General features: G+C 41.2%; 1 protein-coding gene across 1 annotated transcript in view; it reads left to right on the forward strand.

Moving 5' to 3' along the window:
- The first annotated feature begins 2,532 nt into the window (after positions 1-2,532).
- The window catches only part of wnt4 (wingless-type MMTV integration site family, member 4), a 28,597-nt gene continuing 6,155 nt past the window's right edge, over positions 2,533-24,974 (forward strand). The window contains exons 1-2 of the mRNA XM_003442618.5: positions 2,533-3,236; positions 23,231-23,312. Coding sequence (XP_003442666.1) covers positions 3,160-3,236; positions 23,231-23,312 — 159 coding nt within the window. The 5' untranslated portion in view covers positions 2,533-3,159. The remainder of the gene's footprint in view (positions 3,237-23,230; positions 23,313-24,974) is intronic.

Below are 24,974 nucleotides of genomic sequence, written 5' to 3' on the forward strand. Positions count from 1 at the left end.
AAACCAACCGCCTGTCTATCCACCAACGAGGTCTAGGAAAGGTAATGAAAACTAAGGCTAGGTCTTTATAAGGAATGCTATGGTAGTCTATATTTGACCCAAATTGTTCGGCTGAGTATTAAATTTCATTTACTGTTAAAGCGACTTACTCATGTTTGTACACCGACAGTGTCCTTTCGATATGTTGGACTTTGAGGGTCAACTTTGAAACCTGGGCACAAGCCTAAATACTTGTTTTGTAAAATCAGGTACAATGTGTTAGCTCACACTAAACACCGAGTCCGCGTTTTAATCAGCCTTTCTTTGCAGCCACCCAATGCAGCGTGTCTGCTCACAAGTACAGTTTCATCCAAGGTGGCCATGTCCTCAGTGATGACAAAAAGAAAGAAACGCAGAGTTACTTTGTGTTTTTACAGCTAAAATGGAACTGCTGGCTTTAATGGTATATTTAAGTTCATTATAAATTTATTGCACTTGTCTCAATGTCTTTAATTTATTCAGACCATTTTATACTTGAGAGTAAAAGGCTTAGAGTAGATACTCATTTTGGCAGCATGCAGCATTTGAGTGCCTGAACTGTTGCATTAAGAAATATGGCTGAAACTGAACATAATTATTTCAAACCAAACCACAAATTCTGCGTACATTACATCCCTGGTCATTTCCTGACACTGATAAACAGAAAGACCCAAAGCCTATAAAACTGGGTAATTCATGTGACCATATTAAATGATTTTTTTAGGTTGCACAACTTTCATTTTATCATTTGTATTGCATTACTCTTACACATTAGATTAGCCTGTATATACTATAACATAGTAATAGTGCTAATTTATCTTTTCATACCACACTACATGGCATTGTATTTATATCCAGTAATATTTTACTTTCAAATCCACAATCTGCTTTACTGAGCTGCATATGAACATAGAATAAATGCACATAAAAATACTGACATTTGTAATTTTTCACAATATTGTCTTTTATCATTTATGTAATGAGTGTCCACAGAGTAAAGAGTTACTCCTGAGGATGATATCATTATTAAACACTTAAATCTGCTTATAATTGAATTATATATAAACACACATAATGTAAAGTTATCTATATTGTTATTTTGTTTCTTATGTTCCAAATATATTTATTATATGTAAAGGTTTTCATATATTATATGTAAAGACATCCTTATTATATGTACAGTAAAGTTATTCACTGTTCTTTCACTTTTTTATCTTTACTTTTATGCCCTTATGTTTCTATATGTTAATAAATATGTAAAGTTTTGTTATTTGTATTACATATGAGTTATATCCCTATTATATTCAAATTAAAGTGATGTATTGTGCTTTCTCTTAGTTCTTACTTTTTTCTACATTAAATTTTTTATACCTCTCTCATATTACCTGTATCTTATATAATATATATATATGAAGGATTTTACTATATTATATGTATGTATCGTTCCTTTACCGAGTCCTACTTTCTCTGTATATCTCTTTTACTGTCTGGATTTCCTCTCATGAGGCTGTCAATCAAGACAAATCTCGTTTTAGCTTAAATATAGTATATTTTCGAGGTGTAATTATACGTATATTTATGCTCTCTATATAAGCAATTATTTAAAAGGAAACAAACTTCTTGATGTTTTTCCTTTCAGTATTTATTAATATGGGCTATCTTTGGTAACTGCATTTGCTTATCCTCTCAGAGTTCCCCTCAATATCATAACAAACTCTGTTTTATCACTTCATCCATATGAATAAATGTTCCAAACTAATCCACTGCCATGTTTCTTATGGCTGCAGCATCTTAACCAGAAATATTCTACATGTTTGTGTATCTTTTTATGCACTTTTCCGCCATAACTCACTCAGACGTGTTTGGCATATATGGAGTTTTGGGGATTTTCGCTGCATTTAAAAATCAAGCTCAGCGGTCAGTTGAAGTGATGGTTCTGAATCGTGCACAATAAATAAGGCCGATTTGTTTGTAAGGTGATATTTTAATATTATTTACATAACAAAAAGTCTTCCACTTTCTCTCCTTCTTCTTCTTCGCCAGGATCAGGTGAGTCATGTGGAGTCCTCAATAGTCCTGCGCGAGCCCAGAATGGCTGCCTCACCTTATTATCCTCCTACAACTTTTTCATCAATCAATAGCGTGGAGCTGACATTTGTCATATTATTGGGATTTTCTGGTTTCAAATGCAGACATTTTGCAGCCAAGCTTTAAATAGACTGTTGACCGCAGAATATTTGGTTGAGTGTGTGACAGGGAGAGCGAGGCGCTGCCAAGAAGTGCGTGCGGTTTGAGGTGTGTGTGTGTGTGTGTGTGTGTGTGTGTGTGTTGGACAGGAGTGGAGGGTGGCTGGGGAGGGCATTAGTGAATGGCTGTGCTATTGCATCCTCCCAGGAGACCTCTAAAACACACACACACCATAGTACCTTAGCAGCGCATTAAACCCGCCTCCTTCATCCGCAAAAAACTCCCATCTCTCTGCCGTACCTCTATAACCTCGCGCCGCCCCTCAGCTAAAGTCAGTGCACACGCTCTCTCTTCTGCCAGACGCTCAAGGAGACGGCAGTGTGTGAGGAGGACCCGCGCGTATTTACGCTCAGAGCGCGCGCGCGCGTGTGTGTGTATGTGTGTGTGTGTGTGTGTGCGCATGTCTCGGGGTAAGGTCGGAGATCCCCCAGCACGCTGACAGGAGAGCCCCGCTTGTCTGAGAGCGGCAGCCGGCAGCGGGTGATAAAGCTTTAAGTGAAGAAGAGCAGCGGGAGGAAGAAGAACCGGCGGAGAGCTGCTTCATCTTGGCTTTTAAACTTGACTGCTCCTCCACGCGCTCTCCCCGGTGCAGAGAAGGAAAGCAAACAAGTTGATTCCGAAAAAGGGTCGATTCAGCCAAAGCTGCACTAGACTTATTTTTTAAAGCATCCCTCTGGAGCCCCTCTCCCCGTCCCTTCTGAGCGCGCAGTGACAGAAGGAGGGACGGGAGAACCGGGCAGACGGACCGTGAAGCTGCGCGTCTTCCCCGGTGCAGGACCCACTGGATGCGGGATGATGGATTAACAGCCTAGACTGTGCCGCTTGACGCACGACCTCCTTGTCCACCTCGGGATTATTTCAGCTCTCACTGACCCCCCCTCCTTCAATCTCGAGATGACCGAGGAATATGTTTTGCGGTGCGTCCTGATGCTCTGCTGCGCGCTTCTCTCGGCCAACGCGAGTAACTGGCTGTAAGTTGGACGTTCACATTTCTAAACCTGAATCCACAAATCTCCGCTCTTCTATTTCACCTGTGCTCCTGTTTTCCTCCTCATCTACACATCATCTTCGTCTAACCCCCCACCCCGGCTCAGTGGGCGCACAGGTTAATGGTTAACCATCAGGCACACACTGTCTCTCTCTCACTTTCTCTCTTTCAGACTTAATAACTTACTAATATGGCTACCCACCCCCATCCCCCACCCCCCAAAACCCCACAAGTTGACTTTTTGGTCAGCTGTTTGTTTTGGAGTGACTGGACTTTAAATTGCATTTTGCGCAAAAAAATTAGGAGGAAGTTTTTGAATTAGGTTTTTTCTCTTTTGCAAAACTGAACAATTTCTCCTCATCTGAGAAACCAGACCAGGCATGAAGTAGATAGATAAATGCATATATAGATACAAATAAAAAGTCCCTTTTCTCTTTTGTAAACACCTTTCTTTAACTTGAAGAGAAACAGCAGGTTTTATTTGAAGTAAAGAACTCCCTTTTAAACCTTTTTAAATGAGTGAAATAAAATAGCAACTTCAATTTTGCAAACAAAAACCAAGTACGAGCTGAACACTAATGGTATGGGTGCATGACTGAAGATAAGAAGTTCAGTGAGGTCGCTAAAAGCAAAACATCAGTATCATGCATTTATTTTCAAAAGGTGTAACACACGGCCCGACGCTGTAGCCGAAGCGCACCGTGCCACCTCTTCTGCTGGGGGCCGGTCGGTTGGGTCGCGTGTGTGTGCCTGCTCTCAAGGCAGCCTGTGGGAGGTGGTTAGGTGGGTTTCTGCATTCCTCTGCAGGCTCCGCTCCATTTTCTACTCCCATTCATTCCACTCACCTTTAGCAAATTTACAAGCAGTGCTCATCATTCAGGGGGGACTGTTTCATTTCCCCCCTCTTCCATAGAATCGAGGCTCTGTTGATATGAAATCGAGCTGACAGAGAATTATGTAGTGACTAATAACTACAGTATTCTCAAACTGTGGTTACTCACTTGACGGTTTGTATTTTTATTTCCTCATAATAGGTAGAGTTATAGTAGCCTTCTGTGTTTACGTCAGGCTGGTGCTGCAGACGGCCTGACTGATACTGCTGACAGATTCATCAGAGTAAGTTAAATTAAAGCCCTGCCAAACAGCACTGCCTACCTTGAACTCTGTCACTGAGTACAGGGTAATTGTGCTGTTTGGGGCTGAAGGCGTGGTGACAGCAGCACACAGCAGGCATGTACAGGCAGGCTGCCGAGCTGCCAGTCTGCTCTGCAGGATTAAACTGTTGAGGAAAATCTGTGTGTGAGTCCTCCACGCTTCAGCAAGGGTCAGAGGATGAGAAGCAGTTTCAGCATTGCTGTTACTACAGTGGCTCTGAAACATGCAATAACTACACCTGCTGTGTAACAGAGCAGGTTACCACTGTAGGATCTGATTGGATAGACGATGGGAGTTGCATACAATGTTATTTACTCATACTAGGATTTTGACATACAGTAGTCTTGATGTAGTCAGTTGACTTATGTGGAACCATAAATTGTATATAGAAGATGAACATGGCATGAATTTTGAACACGTATTCTGTGTGAAGCCAGCAGGGGGCGACTTCTGTAGTTGCAAAAAGCTGTCCCGTTGTATAGAACTCTGTGGTAAAACTATCTTCAGGTGTCTTGATCTGTGACCTCGATAAACACTCTCCTGATGACTTTATGATGTCAGCTGCACATTTCAAGACCAAATATTACACATTGTTCATGTTGTAAATCACAAGCAAAGTCAAAATAGGAGGATAAAACAGTATGGTCACTGGCTAATGATTCATCAATCAGATGTGTTTCTGTAACGCTGTAATGTGTTTGGTTTTGAAAAGCTGAGGAAAGAAGAGTCTGACTGATGCCCACTACTGTTGTTCAATAATGGCAAAAAGTAATTACCATTATTTTGCTCAATATTGTGTTTACTTTTTTGGGGGGGGGGGGGGGGGGCAAATCAGTGGATTTCTTCACATTTTTTTTAAAAAAAGGGATTTAAATGAGCTTCAATTATTAGTTAATAATTTAACTGAATGAATTAAATAAGTGTGAACTCAAGCAAACATTCCACAGCCTGGAGGGAAGTGTTTGGGCTTTAAAGGAGGGAGGAAAGGAAAGGAACATGCTGAAAGAGTTATATTAGCAGCTCATGATTATTCCTTTGACCAAATCTAAATCCAGTCACTACTTTAGTTTTGTTTTTATTTAAACTTAATGCCCAAAGCAGTAGAGAAGTCAAATGCACTGCTTCAGATATCAATATACAGATATATAGAAATATGCTTCATAACAGAAGCTGAATGAGCATATTTGACCTTAAGTTTCAAATTATATATATATTTCAATCTAATCAACACATATCATGCAGTAATTCAAAAGTATTAGTCTTAATGGAGACTAGAAGGGATGCAGACTAAATCCAAGGAAATATGCCTACCTTTTTAATGTGTCTTATAACTCTAATTGCATTTACTGCACCGGGCAATAGAAATCTGGAAATAGAAACACTGAAAATCTTTGGTTTAAAGGGACATTTGGTGATACACTTCCAAACGGTTCCAAACTCTTAGAAAAATTGAAGCAGCAGAATCTAGAATACCCCGAAATTAACTCTTTCCTGAGAATTAAGCTCTTCATGAGCTTGATCCTACGTTGCCCATAATGCAACTTGATAGTGTTGTTATCAGACCAGTCGACCCTTCCGGCCCAGTAAATACCCACACCTTTAAAACTACTTGGCCCCTGTTTGTAACAAAGGCACTTCAGTATAATGTATAATAATAATAACATAACAATGCTTTGTCTCCAAGCCAAAATAACCCTGATGTTATCACTATGACATAATTAGGATCGGGAATATGCTGAGTCATACTCCTAAACTGAGATCCTGGAACACACACACACACACACATGCCTGTTTTGTTTCTGTTCCATAGCTAAGGATGACATCATGAAATCTAGCTAAAATTAGCCTTTGGTAAACTGCTGGGCATTTTCACTTTTATGAATTACGTGAACAAATCCATTCCTATAAAGTAATAATGTGCATGTTAGTTGATATTACAAAATAACTGGGTGAACTACAACTTCTGTTGAAGCAGTAAAGGCTAGTAGAGCCACACTGAATGCTGAGGCTGTGTTTCAGTATAGAGCTCTTAAAATCCTGACTGACGAGGAGGTTAAACTGCTCGTCACGCCTCTCAGCTGTTCTTACGTCACGCTGAACCGCAGCCTGAACCGGGCTGTTTGTTTACTTCACCTGCAGCTCTCCGTGTCACCTTTAGCCCATCCACCAGGATGTGATCCGTTTGCCAGATCTCTGTGGGTGCTGAGTCACATTTAGTGTCCCATTTGACGAACAGGGATCTGAATGCTACTTTTCATTAATTTGTCCATCATCACCCTCCTCCTCCTCCTCTGCTTCCTCTTACCCTGCACCGACTGGTTCTGCTACACCTGCACACTGCTCCTGGCCTTGTGGGTGTGTGTGTGTGTATGTGTGTGTGTGTCTTTGTGATTTTTGAACTTGAGTATGTGAGCTGGCATGTCCCCCAACAGTGGCACACGCTCAGTAATTACCACACTACACTGTGCAGGGGAATGGGAGCCACTTACATACATGCGCATGCATGCATGCGTGCACACACAGATGTATTCTCCATCTAGACTTGGTATAAACACATAATCTGTATGTGAATAACTGATCTGCATTCAGGAAAAAGATGCATTAATGCAGGATGTTTGTGCACCTGAGCGCCATAAAGTAAGGCAGACCACAGGCTGAGGCGGTCAAGCTCCAGCTGCCTCATACCATAAACCAAAGCTAGGCTCTCAAAGGCACAGTAACTATCATCGGCCTCAGCTCTGCACTGGAATAAAACCAGAGCCCATACAGAAGCATGTCATCCCACAAACTGGGATGATGTATAGTTCACTTAACTCCACCTCATTTGTTTGCATAATTAAAACTGTGGCCATAATCGAGATGACAAAAGCCAGAAAAAGCAAATACCAATGGAAAGAATGTGATTAATCAGATAACGTATCCGGATACAGCTCACATTACAGGACCATTTTGGAATTTGTTTTTTGTTTGGTTTTTACCTGGGCACTAACAAAGGTTAGTGATCGTCTCAATATTGCGCAAAAGCGCTACAATTGTCAACCGCAAACGAGCTGCAATAGAATCTGATATTGTTGTTTGACAGAGTGTAAACACGGAAATTAGCCACCTGGCGCGGCTCTCCTCCCAGGACACTTTCCAGCTGACAGAGTCACCGACCCATCTTCCAATTAGTAACCTCAAAAATTCCATCGCTTTTCCTCCATCGGTTTTACTGCTTTGGTTTTTAGTGAAATTCCTAATCAGATGGAATTTTGTGCAGAAATCCATGGCCACCAGATGATCAGACTTAGCTTTTCTTCTATTGATACCTTTGACTTGAGTGGGTGTTGTTGTATAGACTCCGTCCTGCTCATGATGACTTATAAAATCCCTGGTTAGCTTCTGACTTTTCCTCTAACAGCATCATCTGAAAAAATTATAAGGGAACACTCAGTCATCAGAGTATAGACAGACAAAGCCAGTTAGACTTCAGGGATGTCAGTAAGGAAGCTTATGGATCCATTTCAGCTGCTTTGGTGCAAATCCTCGAGGATGACACTTCTACACATGATGTTGCAGAAAGATGCGCTGTGACTCCCAACACAGTGTCAAGACTATGGAGGAGAAACCAGGAAATGGGTCATTTGATGAAAAGACGGGGGTTAACCCAATAGCAGGGCTGGTATTTGTTTGTGCAACAAACAGGAGCAGACTCAAACTGTCGGGAACAGACTCACTGAAGGCGGCATAAGAGTTCAGCATCCTCAGATGGGGCCGTTGCTCAGCATAGCACCGCGCAGATCAATTGGCAAGACTCACTCAAGAACACCAGAACTGGCACTCTGTTCTCATCACAGATGAGAGCGCGCTCACACTGTCGGTGCAGTGGGCCCTGGACAACCCTGACCTCAAGTGGCCGGTATGTGTACGCAGTTCCTGGATGACGAAGATATTGACGCCACTGGTTGGTCCCCAGGTTCCCCAAACCTGAATCTAACTTGCTGGTCCTAACACATCATTCCTGACACTGTCTCAAGCTACTAGCACTGACAAGGACACTAGCAAAAAGCAAACAAGAGAAAGATCTATCAGACAAGGGAGCTGTCTTGTCGTTGCCTCTCCTTGCATCTGTCGTCACTATGATTTACCCTAAAGCAGGTTAAATGGATTGACATTAGTTTATTGTTTCAAAGTGGACAAATCAATATCCCTGGAGTTTAGCTGACTGTGTGTTATTTTTGTTATTGAGCAGCGTTTGCAAATATTTATAAGGATAACGTGCTAAACTGACGCCAAGGATGATTTAAAATAATTAATAACTGCAGTGGCAACAAAAAGATTACTTGACATTGGTCTGCGACAGATTCAGCAGTGTCTTCTTATTGTCTTGAATGTAAGTTAAAAGCAGGGCAAAGTGTTGGTTATGTTTTTCAGTGTCTTTGTGTGTGAACATATAAGAGTACTGCGCGTCCTGGACGAGCATGGTAAGCTGATAAAGAGATGGCAGCTGATCAGCAGTCAGAGAAAGCACTGCGGTACACACTGGCGCCTCACACTGCTTTTCACACGCGCACTCTCTCTCACACGCTCGCACATGTGGTAAATCAGTGGCATGTTATTTCAAGCCTTCTTGTCACCAGAGTGTGCGCAATTATCGTGGCACACTTGGAGCCACGGGATAACCAGATTACAGCCGGTCCTGCTCGGGGCTGACGAGGAAACACCGGCACCGCTGAAAGACAAGACAGCCCTGGCTGACCAACAGAGAGGTGCACGGGGTGTTTAGAAGACATAACACGCTTTTGGAGGTCTGGGGGGTCCTGGGGTGTGAACAGCTGACTGCATTTCTGCCTTTGTACTACAGCGTCTGTGATGCTCCTGTGAGGCAGGAATAGAAAATGTTCCAAAAAATATCTCAACCGTACGCAGAGGCAGGACAGTCATAGGTGCAGGCAAGTGTTCTTAAACAATGTGAAGTTAGTTGTTCCACTGTTGCTACAACTGGCAACACTGTAAATGGTGCCCATGTTAATAGAATGAGTATCTTCAGTATCTTATTGTAGCGTTACAATAGGTACTAATAGGTACTAATGTTCATTTAATTGACAGTAAAAAAGCTCATTGCTAATGATGTCTCAAAGGCAAGAAACTCAGAAAGATCAAAATTTACAAAACTGACTTAATGTTTTATTCAAGATGACCCGAAACAAATGACTGAGACCCTAAACTACTGCGGGGTCTTTACCTCACAATATAAAGCATTACCCATGTAAATAAAACTGAACTGAATATAAATTTTTTTAAGTCGGAGCAGGCAATCACTTGTTCATAGGATTCTCTGTATAAGTATAAAGTAGGTTAATCTATAGAGTAGTGTTAATTTGGTAGCAGAAAAGGTGAGAAGAACCATGCTAACCACATGCACGGGGACTTTTTTATATATCCAGTGTTATGTACAATACTTGGGTTATGTGCACATGTGTTAACTGTGTAAACAGTAAGCAGGAGCGGTAAATGGTGCAAGTCCTAACCTGCCTGCTCCGCATGAAGGATGTCATTTTCACAAGCCAGCTTATCTCCTTATCTATCCAACCTGAATGTGAAAATTAAAAAAAATAATCATAAAAGTGTCTTTGACACTGTGGAAAAAGGCATTAATAATTTAACTATTCCTATTCTATCCTCTTTATTCCAGTTTGTTAGGTACACCGGTTCAACTGGTTGTTACCTCAAATATCTAATCAAATCAACATGGTAGAAACTCAGTGCATGCAGGGGAGGTCAAGATGACCGGCTGATGTTGAAATGAGCATCTGAATGGGCAAGAAAGGTGATTTAAGTGACTTTGAGCATGGCATGGTGCCAGGTGGGCTGCTCTGAGTATTTCAGAACCTGGAATTTTGCAATCTTACCATCTCCAGGACCAAAAAAGAGAAAATAACTAGTGAGCAGCAGTTCTTCTGGTGAAGTTTCTTTGTTGATGCCAGAAGTCAAAGGAGAAGGGTCCGGCTGCTTCAAGCTGAGAGGAATGCAACAGTAACTCAAATAACCACTCATTATAACCAGTGTATGCAAAAAAGCACCTGATAGCGCACAACGTTGAACGTCAATGCAGATGAGCTACAGCAACAGAAGACCACACAAGTTGTGACTCCTGTCGTCTAAGAACCAGAAACTGAGGGCAAAGTCAGACAACAGCAGACTGGAAAAACTAGAAAATGGACCAAACAACGTGACAGCATGGATCCATCCTGGAGGATCGGAGGTGGTGTGATGGTGTGGAGGATATTTTCTTGGCACACTTTGGACACCTCAGTACCAGATGAGCCTGCCTGAGTATTGTTGCTGACCATGTCCATCCCTTTATAACCACAGTGTACACACTTTCTGGCAGCTGCTTCCAGCAGGACAATACACCCTGTCACAAAGGTCAAATCACATCCATGCTGGGCAGGGATAGCTCAGTAGGTAGAGTGGTGGCCCCATGATCGGAAGGTCGGGGGTTCGATTCCCCTGAACAGCTACCCTGAGGTACCCCTGAGCAAGGTACCGTCCCTACACACTGCTCCCCGGGCGCCCAAAGGCTGCCCACTGCTTCACTGAGTGAATGGGTTAAATGCAGAGAGGAATTTCTCCACGGGGATCAATAAAGTACACTTTCTTTCTTTCTGTCATGTCAACATGGACCAAAATCTCTGATGAGCAATCTGCTGAAAATGTACCCTGAAAAATTAAGACTGAAAGCAAAGGGGATCCAAACTAAGTGTCCAATGACTTCCTACCATAAGGCCCCCTTCCCACTCTGAATTGGATAAATGGAAGAAGATTGTATATCTTGGGGTTATAATAACTGCAGTCAGATTATTGATCTCTTTTGATGTACATTCTAGCCACATCTGGCTCTTTCTAGCCTATGTTAGTTATGTCTTGGTTTATTAACTGATATTCTTCCTGATTACTTTAAAATGAGAGGCAGTGGTTTTCAACAACTAAACTCAGTTAATTAATGTCTTCAGGTACGGTGCATCATGCTAAACAAACATGGCTCAAGACAAACACACATTTACTTACATTTCTCTGGAAGTGCATGAGAGCATTTAAGTTCAGCTTAAGAATGTGACAAATTGTATGTCGTTGTTGTTCTTCAATGTGATTGTCTTTGATCAACTTGTGGTTAAAAGTCCAAAAATTATTTTTATTACTCCCTTGATTGAAGCATGCAGCAGGCCGTACACTGATGGGCAGAGCTTTGCTTCTTCATTTAGATCCAACCACAGTTTCAGGAGATAACTCCACTGTGGTTGTGAGCGCTGCTACAGCTAACCTCTGGATTAGCTTGAATGTGATCTTCCTAAAGGTTGTCTGAATTGGTTACCATTCAAATATATGCAATATGCTTGCATACAGGAGGGTAGGATGGACACTGGCTCAGTGCTATTTAAAGAAGATGATTTTTTAAATGTACCATCCACTACTTTTTTATTCTGCCTCTATTTGTCAGCTTTTAAGGAAACTGACACCGGCATACTTTGACTACTAGCTTTCTCACCCGAATGAGAGAATTTTGACCGACAAATAGAGACTTGCTTGCTCACAAGCTGATATCATCATGCATGCCTATCATCTTTGTCCTACCAAACCCAGCTACACAAAATCATCCAGTTAGCTGGCTAATGTTACCTAAACACAGAAACTGCCACAGGTACATGTCACAGGAATCAGACACAGCCAAGTCCTGCATTTAGAAATAATCAGCTGTTCACAGCTATTGTTTCCCGCACACACACGAACACACATACACTCAGTAATTGGCTCGTAGCCTTTTGAGACTACTAGGCAGGAGATTAATTTCATGGCTTTTACTGCTTCTTTCTCCAAACGTGTGTGAAAATGTGTTTTTGTGTGCAAGTGTGTGAGGGTTGTGGGGTTGGCAGAGCACGTTATTTTTAGGGGGAAATGAGCAGCTCTAGTGGAGCCAGCAGCATATAAATACACCAAGACAAACGCAGAGGCCCGCAGACACACACACACACAGCTGCGGAGCAAACTGTAGACCATACATTAATTGAACTCATCAGACTGTTTGACCTCTCACTTTTTAACACTTTAATCTTTTATCACTTAACCATCTCCCTGCCTCACAGCCACTTTTTCTTCCCTTGCCTTCACCGTCTGACCTTAAACGATTCCCTCTGAGCTTTTTTCCATCCTCCCCTCCTTATCTCTCATTCTTTCCACTGAAGGTACTGTCTCTCTCCCCTACTTTTATTTTTTGTGTGGGTGTCACAAGGACGTTTTGAGTATTATGTCTCAAAATGAATACAACACCCGACACATCCACCAAACAACACCGACACCAGCTTCTTAAACCAGCTACTGCATGTCAGCGGTGTTGACATGCAGAGAGAGAGATATCATGCGTGCGATGAGGGCTTATAAGAAAACAAAAAAAAACACAAACAAAAAACTAATTTAGCGGGTAATTTTTAGTGATGAGGTGCTTCTACTTTTAACTTTTTGCTTCTCTTTGTTTTAAGCCCATTTCCTAACAATGCTTTGCCATTATAAATGCAGATATGATCCTGCTTAATTAGATTATATAATAAAAGAGGGGTGAAGAAAAAGCATTAACTGCATATATAATTGAGCAAATGCCGTGCTATCCCAAAACATTTTACATTCTGCCATTCCTAACACATATTTACATTTAAGGCATTTTTGAACCCGTATTTTTTTTTTAGTTTATACATTTTTTTAAAAACTTGAGATAAACATGTCTTACCCATTGCCTTGGCTAAGCAGATATAATATTTTTTAAATATATTATAAAAACATATCTAATAAAAGAGTTAAACCTGTGTGTAGGCGGAGTGAAGTGATCACTTACTGTGAAGCCATTCGCTGCACTCAGATGTCATTTTTCTTCTTTTCTTTGGGCTATACACGCTTGGCAATTTTGGCCATCCGCTGGTTTGAATCAAACAGCAACTGGCTGGCTTCAAACGTGAAATAGAAATGTCATGCAGATTTACTGCCAGAGACAGAAGGAGCAATGTAAAAAGTATAAAATCACTGAATCACTTTCAAGCTGCAGTCATACGGTGCAAACAGACACCTGCTGAACGGTGCTAAATAACCATTAAAATAATAAAACTTCATTCACCAAAACTGAGGCACAGTTTGTACCACACAGCAAGCCATATGCAGGAACTTTAAGCCTTTTCAGACTCTGCACTGAAGCTTTAGGATCCCAATTTCAAGTGGCTATTGGAGGAACTGCTGTTTTTGGCACCAGAGGTTGCCACTTGGAAACACTCAAATAACAAAATAAAATAAAATTTTAAAAAAGTTATTTTTACTGATCGTGGTGTAAAAACGCCTCCTGCAAAACCAGTCAGCATGAATGTGGTTTCTGGAAGACTGGGTTATAAAACACTGTGCAAGCGCAATGTGATTGTGGTGATTTGACAAAGTGGATTATGCAGGTTCCTTCACACGCTGGATATAAAGTATTTATATCGTTTATAATGTATTTATTTGGAGACAGAAAATGTTTGGATATCTTGACTATCTCCATATGGCATACACTGACACCTTCGTTAGGGATTTTTAAATGTTATCAGTCATGGGTAAATCATTTTTGCGCTTCCATATAAGGTCTGCTGTAACCCTATTACAGTTGGATATGTGGACGGATATATGTTGGATAAGAAGCCTCTACCACTGCCAGAGTGTTTTCCAAATACTAATTTGTACAGGCACATGTACAACACTGGCTGATCACAGCAGCGTAAAGCCATCAGGAAGTTTAGAAGCTGGAGAGTTTAGTACTGTGTTGTTGCTCAGTGTGGGAAGGTGGCTGAAGCCAAACTGAGAGAATAGTGCCCTCTACAGGTCACTATCTGTTTTACATGCTGTGTGAAACACTGCAGAGGGCACACTGAGGGTTAGCTCGGGCCACTTGTGCCTTCATGTTCTCCACCAGCAGTGCTCATTGTAAAAGTTTGTTATTTCATTTGATTTTACTGCGCTGCTGAAAAATGACCGTCAGTGCATGTTGACTGTAACTGGTAGTAGGCTTGTCTCGGCTCTTGTAAAACAAGCACACAGTCCCTCGGCAGAAAAGACTCTTTTCTTGCAGCGCTCCTCCTCGCACTTCCCATTTATGCTATATTTACCAGTCACTGTGTACCTCTGCTGTGTGTTCAGTACTGGAAAGTCAAACATGAGGATATTTTCATATAAATACACACTGGAGACGATGGCGGTGCAGAGAGTGTGCTGCAGTGTGGAAGCATTTGTGTCATTTTGTGTGAAGAGATTTACTGAAGCACAGCTCACAGCTTCTACCCCAGCTCTCTCTTGACTGCAGGTTCTCTTCCTTTTGGCCCTCTTTTTATTTTTGTGGTGGAAAGAGAGACTTTTGAAAGGAGAGAGGTCAAATCTAGCATTGAGCAGGGTTGTTTCTGTGTGTTCTCTCCAGGTACTCTGGCTTCTTCCTGCAGTCCAAAGACTTACAGTCAGCGGTGTTAGGTTAACTGGTCATCCTACATTCCCCTCTCTGTCTTTCTAATCTATATATTTGATACAAGAAGAGAGCAAAGAAGAGAGAAAGTCTAAATAACAGCTCTCATCTGTGCATTTGCACTTACTTTACCTCAGCTGGTTCTCTTCGAGGTACTTGCTGATTCTGATCATTTGTCTGTAGTTACGTCTCAGTTTTACTGATATCTCATATAGCCACTACAGTCTGTACCAACAAAGATTGTTCATACATACCAACATATCCTGGTTTGCACTCGGGTACTCCCTGGTGGCATTCGTGTAGGGTGTGTGTGTGTGTGCCCTTGAAAGCGTGATGGTAGTTTTGGTACAAAATATATCTGTCTCACATCTGAGCCAAACAATTAAGTTTGGCTTTTCAGTTTGTGGGTGTTGCAAACAGTATTCTGCCAAAAAAGATGAACATTAACTGAACTCAGTCTCTACCCCTGAACCTACATGGGTTAGAGGTTAAAGACGTCACTGAGAACATTAAAAAAGTTGAACCTAGGCGAAATAAAAGCACACGTGACGGTCTGCAGGACTGACTCAGTCTCAGAAATCACTCTGTCTGGTTTTAGTGCAACATCTCAAATCACAGACTTTTTACAGCTTCAAACCAGGAGCGCCGTGGGTGTTTGAATGACCAGATATTATATTTGAGCTTAGAATACTTTATTACAACTGACAAAATGTTATCATTTTATAAATGAGTTATATGAAAAAGCTTTATTAATGGCCACCAGTGTTGTTCAAGTTACTTGAAAAAAATAATTAGTTACTTATTACTGATTACTTCTCCAAAAAAGTAATCCCATTACCTTACTGATTACTTATTTTCAAAAGTAATTAGTTACTTATTACTAAGTTACTTTTAACTTAGTTAAACTGAGGGGTTTCTCTGTGAAAGTGACATTCCCGTGGCAGCGTGCTCGGTGCTAGCTCAGATTTGAAGTTTAATTTTTCACTGTAGAAAAAAGTTTTCTTCCCACGCAGAGTGCACAGCGGACGCTAATGTTTTTGTCACTTTTTACGGACTAAAACTTAAAGTATTGTAAGTACGTCCACGCTTTAAGTGCTGCATGGACATACTCTCTCCTGCACTCCATATTATCCATTGTTGATCTGCACACATCTGTTGCTGCCACAGGCGTCGCACGCTCGTACGCCATTGTCATGAGACACTCTCACAAACAAAATCACGACGGTTTAGTAACACAGTAACACAGCGTGCTTAAGGAAAGTAACAGTAATGTAATTACTTTTTTGCAATAGGTAATCCCTTACTTTACTCATTACTTGAAAAAAGTAATGGGATTACAGTAACGTGTTACTGCCCGTCTCTGATGGTGACATAGGGCTCATATTGTTAAAGAAATACAAATAGAGTTTTTGAATGGTATTCATTTCTTTTTTATGTAGCTGCAATAAACCTGCAGTTATGGCGGTGCTCTGTTTATATTTATCTGTTATTTTCCGTTTCAGCCTCTCATGAGTGTGGGGTGGAGGGTATGGAGCATTCCACCTGAAGCATGGTGCGTTCACAGGCCGCTGTGTGTTTGTGTTGCATTACACGTCGCAGCCTTCACAGCACCATTGGCTCCACTGGGCTTAGGCTTCTGGGATTTAGGCACGCAAGCACCAGAGACCCAAGAGACAGAGGGAGAAGAAGGGGAGAAACCAGGATGATGGTGTGTGTGTCTGTGTGTGTGGTGTTCTGTCCTTCTACGGGTTGACTCCTCTGTAGAGGTGTTTTGTTAACCTCATCTCTGGGAAGTGAAGTGTATACACTGCAAAATGAACAGATAAAGTGGGAGAGGACTCACACACTCACACCCAAGGCCTTCAACTAGCTTTCCCACGCACACACACACACACATCTATAAAATTACCTGAATAACAACTTATCCATTGTTTATTAAATGTTTCCAAGGTGAATGTCAGGCCAGAGCGATGCCATCCAGCTGCTTCTGTCTTTTTGTGTGGGTGCTGCTGTCAGTCGTTTTGCCATTTTGGGCCTTTTTTTGTTTTGGGGGATTATTTCGTGCTGACTGACGGTCTCCCAGCTGGATGCCTTGACCCAAACGTAGGACCATGCCCAACACTATGCTAAAAAACAAAGACAGATCAAAAGCCCCACATGTCTTTGATGAGAGCCGTGCAGCTGCAATCGAGCAAATCAGAGGGAAGAGCTGAAGTGGACTCGATCCAGTTCAGATGGAGGGAGGGAGATGGGGGGCAGGACCTGTTGAAAATGATCAGAGGATGTAGCTCACAGAGAGCTAGAGGGTCGACCGTGAGGCCCAGGGTTCCCTTGAAACAGTGCGGCTTTACCTGAACAAAACATTTCCAGGCTAAATTTGAAGAATTTGCACAAAGAGCCACCTTTAGCAGCAATAACTTGAAGTCATCATTTTCTGACTTTATCAGTCTCCGATCATTGTGGAGGGATTTTGGCTCACTCTTCTTTAGAGGGGTGCTTCAGTTCATTGAGGTTTGCTGACATATTCACGCACAGCTCTCATAAGATCCCACCACAGCATCTCAGTCAGGCTGATGTCCACACTTCAACTGGGTTTTGCAACACATTCTTTTCTTTTTCAGTCATTCTGTTGTAGATTTTCTGGTCTGTTTGGGTTTTTTCTGTAATTTCTATGAACATTGCACAGTCTGACCTTGGGGCGACATCCACTCCTGGGAGGAAACTGCAAAAAGCACCTGGCTGCTACTTACCCTCTTACTTCCTACAGAAGCAGTAAGGGTGTCACGTCCGATGTGGCAGACGTGTGGAGTGTAGAGAAGGACCCAAGATGCAGACTGCTTAAGTGGTGAGCGAGCTTTAATAACCAAAGGATGACACAAACGGAGAAGAGGTGGGCGAAAACCCAAAACCTAAGAATGAACTAAACTGGGAAAAGCTAAGCAAAAAACAAACCTGAAACCTTGAAACATGAAACGGAGATGCAGGGAGAATAATGCGGCCAGAATACGCAGGAAAATGGAGGGGAATAACACAGACGAAACAGCAACTAACAGAGGCAGACACGAGGTTTAAATACACAGAAGGATAACGAGGGAATGAGACACAAAAGGAGGGCACAGCTGGGAGTAATCAGACCTGACGAGACAGGGGAAGAGTAAACTGAACACACTGAGATAAGACACAGACCGTCACAATAAAACAGGAAACACATACACACAAAGACACAGACTAGCAACGCGGACTTAACACAGGGGTAGACGGCAGAACAGAACAACACTAAACCGGAGGAAGAACAGAACCAAAATGACACTGGTAGAAAACACAAAACGCTGGGTCAAAAGGACCCAGGATCGTGACAAAGGGTGCACTTAGTTTGCTAGTTTCCTAGCTGGACTAGGAAGGGTGACCTTATTTTTACAGGCTTCGGGCAAATCCAAAGTTATTGTTCTCACACGCGGGCGCCGTGGTTCGCACTGTTGTCTCTAAAAAATTAAAGAAGGAAAACTGTCATGTTTGCACCTTTCACTTTTTAACCAAATCTCAACATTATTCAAACAACTGGCAAAGTCGTGTTTCATGTCTTTTCAGCCACTTTTTGCTCAATGGGGACTTCTGTTCTTTCCCAGTTTCTGCAACAGCATTAACCTTTCAAAGAGGAATCAGAAGTTAGATTTATAATCAATAAAATACACACTTGCACATTTTAGTACAGCTAATCAGGAGTGTGACTTGTTGCATGGTGAGTTAATAGTATGACACCAGCGCTTGTGGTTGGAGTTGCTTGTATTACTTACAGCAGCGGTGTTTCATAAAGTGGTCGCAGAAAGCGCATGAATCCCTCTGAACACATGATTACCAAAGCAGCTCCACATTGTCAGCATTGCTCAAGATCTCAAACACTGTTCAGCTTTATTGACGTCAGATCTAAGACCCAGGTGGACCACGCATGGCTCAGATTAGTGATACGATTTGCTGACTTTGTGTCTTTGTCTTCAACGCTATTGTTTAAATATGCGCTACTGTGTACATTTCTTTGAATGTATTGGATTTAATTCTACTCTGTCTTGTAAAATACCTTGTACTCTTTTTTTCTGATTAAAAAATACTCTGGTAGCTTTAGTTTGTAGATATTTTCCTTTTACAAACTTAAACCTCTGAGTGACTTATAAAATATGATTTGGCACTGCGTGTGCACACAGGTGTTTTGACTTACGCGCCTTGATTAGAAAGGTTGGAGGTTGGAGGTCGTTCAGATTGGAGTTGTGCAAATCCACATATGCTGGGAATTTACTTTGAGCCAATATGTTCTAATAATAATGATAAATATGTATCTTGTCCAAACAGTAAGCCATTTATATTCCATATTGTGTACAATACAAAAAACATCCGAGTCCTCTTGCCACCAAATTACATCTTAGCACATCACAGATAAACATTTCAGTGAAATGCATACATAATGTCTCCTCTGATTACCTATTTTACTGATTGCTGTTCATGATCTCATCCTTCACACTCTCATGTTGTTTAATGATGATGTCACTAAATAATGAGGTCTGCAAATGTCAGGTTTTAGTGTCATTTGTTAAAGGTTTAAGTTCAGGGTTTTACATGGATTCAGTTTGGCTTCAAAAAGACAAATATTTTATAAAATGATGGTATATTGTTAAATGATTAACACAACATTCATTTTGAAGTCTTCAGGTCTTTTGAAGCATCTTGCTTTATCATCTAGTCTACTCTAAATTAAATCACAATACAACAAACAAACCTGTAAAGAGTACTTGAAAGTAGCTACTGAAGCCCTGAACACATTTGAAAATGAATGAGGTGATAAATTGTGAAGGAAGGGGGGTCATTTTCATAAAGACTTTCATGCATGACTTGTGTTTGCAATAAGAGAAATCTCCCACTTGCTAGTCATTAGGAAGAATGCAAGTTTACAGCACTTCCGCATTGCCCACACTTTTTCTGACTCAACAAATGAATATTCACACTTTCTCTTTCCAGCTCAAACCTTCTGTGGCTCCGTAGTTGCTTAATGCTACATGTTGTCCAAGCCAACATGCAAGTCACTATTTATCAGAGCATGTTACTTCTGCAATACACTAAAATGTGATACATTTCATAGAGTTAGCCATTTCAAATTTTTATATATTCCATTGTTAACACAGAAGTGCTGATCAGTGCTAACTTCAGCCACAATGCTGGTTGTCCACGACCTGACAACAGTACAGACCCTCTGCTGAAGGTCAGCGTGGAGGTGCTTTAACTTTCTGAGGGCATGATGTCAGTCGTTTGGGAGGATGTGAGCAGATGCGGCTAAGAGGTGGCAGAGTGGCAGAGAGTAGGGTTATCACAGTGATGAGTGTTTAATCCAGACACTGTCTGGATGGAAAGAGAAAAAGTTCATCGAACAGACAGAGAGGAAGAGAGAGGAAGACATTATCTGAGCTGTTGAGAGGTGGCGATGAAGGGGGTGAAGGGGGAGGAGGAGCTGTTTGACCTCAAGAAGGACGGCATCGTAATACTGCTCATTACCACTTGTTACATCTGCCAGGTCATTGTGTCCCATCTAGGGTCAGGGCTAGGGTTTTGGTAACGTTAGCATCCACCCCTTTTTATAGAACGCTTGTCAGTACACCCAAACAGGGAAGCTGTAATGCCAAAAGGAATGCATACGATTTCAGATTTTTTCTTATTTAGCCAATGACTTAAAGAAAACTAATCTTAGTAAGGTCTCCAGTGATCTGGTGGATGTTAAGAGGTTAAAAGAGTTGAGCAGTGGCTACGAGCCAACCATTACCAGAGAACATAAAGTCTTTATTAAACGATCTATAGCCTTAGCCAGTGTAAAGAACTTCACCTGGCTTTGTGTTATATTAAAGTTTGGTCTGTAATCTTACAGAAGAATTCTTTGCAGTCTGGTTGTGCGCCATGGCTTGATTGAGATGGGCAAGCAGGGCTTTACAGAGGTATGTGTGGTCTGGGAACTCATAACCCAAGACTCATAAAAGAAGCTCGGGGAACCTGAAGGAAATACACGTCTACTTGTACAGAATAATAGTCTAAAAGTTAATTCTGTTGGAATTTGCCTTTATTAAGGGACATTTTGGTATTCAAACTCTGACCAGTGCCCATTTACTGAATTCTTTCTTACATAGTAAAATCAGCCATGTCTCCTAAAAAAAAATATGTTGCTATACGACTATATAACTATATGCAGTGCTCATTTTTTTTCTCATTTTCTCCCTTCAGAAATACCTTACAGTGAGACCGACAGGTGGTTGAAGCCTTATTCACAGCCCATTATTTCAACTTTTTGGCTTCTAAGCTTTCTTTTTTTAAAATCTCAGATTTAGACTCCTTTTTACTAACTTTTGGAAATGACCAAAAGTTACAATAGATGCTTTCAAACATTAACTATATTAAACCTTGAAAACCTCAGTTTTCAAGGTCATTTTTTTGCCCCAAAACTGGCAAGAAAATAAATTACATTTAACAAATGTGCATGTGTTTCTTTCAAAATGTGATTGAGAATCCAGCACAGGTCTGTGGAAAGATGCCTGATAAAACAGGGTGTTCACTTCAAAATCTAGATATGATATCACATTTGAAAGTGTATGCCAGCTTTTGAGCGTTTTGAGTTAGTTAATACATATACTACTATATATACTGATGCTGTGAAGCCACACAGAACACTGGGATATCACAATCCAATGTTTCCTGAGAACTGAGAGATCAATGCTTTCCCACGTGTGGGACTAATAAAGGTTATCTTTCTTTTGATTTCGCCTGCTAAAGAACTCGGTTTGGCATCCCTCCATGTCCTAGCAAAGCTTTTTGATGCATTAATAACAGTTTTTTTGAGGACCAGTTTTTAGACCTGTGTCTGAAACTTTAGCAATCAATTATACAGTGACTGGCAGCAACCTCCAGAAACCAATCACAACCAGTCGGAGAATACTCACTTTTCCCTAGTGAAGGTGGTTGCCAACTGGTCTGTAGGCTTGTGTGACTGCTGATTAACACCTCCTGAATCATCCTCTGCAAGAGATTTACTCACAGATATGAGGCTGGAATTCATCTTCCAGCAAGATGCAAAAATTAGAATAAAAAGCAAACAAAAAGTACATATGGAATACAACTATTATTTCAAATATTTTTATACACCAGTTTATTCACTGACACTACACTGTATGAAAATGATATTCATAAGTGTCTTGAAATTAGAGATAAAATATGAACTCGGGAAAAAGTGTTAGTGTCATTATCATTGTTTATAAAACATTATTCTTTATTTATTATTTTCTTCTGTCTTTATTTTGGCAAAATCTTGTTGTAAAATTGCCGTTTTGCTGTATTTCACAAAAGTAAGTGTAATACGTTAAATTCAGCCTTCACATTTTCCCTAAATAATTTACCAAAATAAAATTAATCATGATTAGATACCAATTTCTAACCTGTTTTGGGTTTTTTCCCCTTTTTTGGGAAAATGAAAACAACTAAGGATCACATCTGTTTGTTTTAGAAAAACAAAACATTTTAGACTCAACATGTACATGTATATGACGTCTTGGGACACTGAGGGGTGCAGACAGTACACAGCTCGGGTGGTTATGAGACAGCCTATTTCTGTAAAGTGAAGCTATGACTTGAGATATGAGGCTGAGGTGGAAGTGGTAGGGTCAGGGCATCCAGACTGATGCCATTTTCTCACATATCTTAGACTGTGTGTGTGTGTGTGTGTGTGTGTGTGTGTGTGTGTGTGTGTGTGTGTGTGTGTAGTATATCTCCCTGACCTGTCTGGCCTGGAGGTGGTGTGTTTGTGTGATAAGCCACTTTCCCTCCTCTCAGCGTCCTCACAGTTAGATGTTCATCCAAAACATTCCCACAAAGGCACAGGAGCTTTTTGCAGCTCTGCTTCCCAACTGTAAGAATGATTAATGATGAGCATGGCTCGAGAAAGTCTGCAAGTTAGTTCAGGCTGGATACTCGAGTTGCTGCTTGCATCATACGGCTGACTCTCCTTACTCTTCTTACTTCACCAGCGTCCTCCTGTAGGCTCCAAGTAAATGTTTGTTCAAGACTCACTAATTTCTATGTGTATCATATTTGCACTGAATGATGATCTAGGAGGGGGGGGAAGGGGGGGCAGGAGCCGGTTTAGCAAGCAACCCATATACCATAAAGTTTAATGCAGAGGACTGTTCAAATCCACCCTGAGGCCATTTACTGTGTCTCCTTCATCAATGTGTATTTGTAAAATGAAATATTGCTTGTTTAGCTCACTAAAGAAGCCTTGTTGTTTTTTCCACTAGGTACCTCGCCAAGCTGTCATCAGTGGGGAGCATCAGGGACGAGGAGACGTGCGAGAGGTTACGAGGCCTGATCCAGAGACAGGTACTCCACTCAAGTTACTGTCTTTGTAGTAATAAGTTACTAAGTCAGTTATGAAGTTACAAATGCACTTCAGTGGGGGGGCTTATCAAGATCCTGTAGAGCAGGAGTCTCAAACTCCAGTCCTCGAGGGCCGGTGTCATGCAACTTTTCCATGTGTCCCTGGTGCAACACACCTGAATACAATTAGTAGGTCATTAGCAAGAGTAGAGAACTTGACTGCATGCTGAGGTGGCAACCCCTAACCCTACCTACTCAAGTAAATTTAAGTAAATATATGTATTTGGAAACATATACTTCTAAAATACTTTTATTGCACCATGTTCATTCACTCATGAGCTGCTGTAACATGAATCAAATGGCTGAATTGCCAACTCAGCATGCATTCAAGTTCTATACTCTTGCTAATGACCTACTAGGTGTGTTGCAACAGGGACACATGGAAAAGTTGCAGGACAGCGGCCCTCGAGGACTGGAGTTTGAGACCCCTGCTGTAGAGGCTTTTCTTTGCACCAGAGTCGTGGCAGTGGTCTTTTTTGATTTAAATAAAATGTTTGTAGGAGTCGTTCGAAAGGTTTAAAAACTTGTTTGTTTTTCACTATAAAAAGTTATATTCAGCCAAGTTGACCTGTCCATCAGTGTCTATCAGTCCACACTCGAAACTCCAATATCAGTATGGATATATTTAAAGAGCAATACTATCCATACAGGGCAAACATATTTATTGCACCAGCCTACAAGCATGGCTTCCTAAGGCTGTAAAGTTGGCCATTTTAACATGGATTGAATCATTTTTAGGGACTGAATCATTTTTGGACCCAGCCTGAAATGTCCATGGAAGGACCTCCAGAGGAATTTCAACTTGCATCACTGAGGGTTGCAGCTGAGATGATTTTAACAAGCATATAACTCCTTAATCATGAAAAAGAATTTATAAACTACTGCTATCAGTCATTTTTAAGGTTTGATAGTGCAGACTAGTAAAACCAAGCTGTTAATTCTTGAAAAGTTCTACATTCCAAAGAATTTGAGTGTAAAAAAATTAGAAAGTGGTTTTGTTTGAGGATTGTTAGCTCGTTGGTTTTTTGATGTCAGATGTTAGCAGAACGAGAGTTCATAGATGAGTCCTTGGAAGATTCAGAAACCAGGGCCTTGCACATCAACACCATATAGCCCATCACCAACAACAACAAGCTAGGGCTACCGTGTTACTCGATATGGTAGCATCTACAGAATGAATCAAAGGCGTCTAGGCTACATTATAACATTGTTAGCAACATCTATGGCATTTGGTTGACTGCTTTGTCAGATATTTAAACTGATATGTGGTGATATTATTTGTTCCAGCCACTTGTAGCTGTTGTTGTGCCCTCCTCTGTTCCATATCCAGTTAAGCTTTGCTGATTTGTATGCACTGCCTGCCATGAAAAAAAAAGTTTCTCGTGGTAAGCTATCTTGATTGTTTACGTTCGGTGTAGTGAGTCTTGGACACTCCAAGCTTGGAAACTGTAATCCTCAACTTGGAAAATTACAACCTGAGTTGAACCCACAGACATGCACACTGAGCGGTTACCTGTGGTCTATCCTGCCTCACCAACAACATAAAGGGTCCATTTCCAAAATTAAATCCAAGAGGTCATCTAAAACAAAACTGAATACATTTAC

This window comes from Oreochromis niloticus, linkage group LG5, assembly GCF_001858045.2.
Source record: "Oreochromis niloticus isolate F11D_XX linkage group LG5, O_niloticus_UMD_NMBU, whole genome shotgun sequence".
NCBI lineage: Eukaryota > Metazoa > Chordata > Actinopteri > Cichliformes > Cichlidae > Oreochromis > Oreochromis niloticus.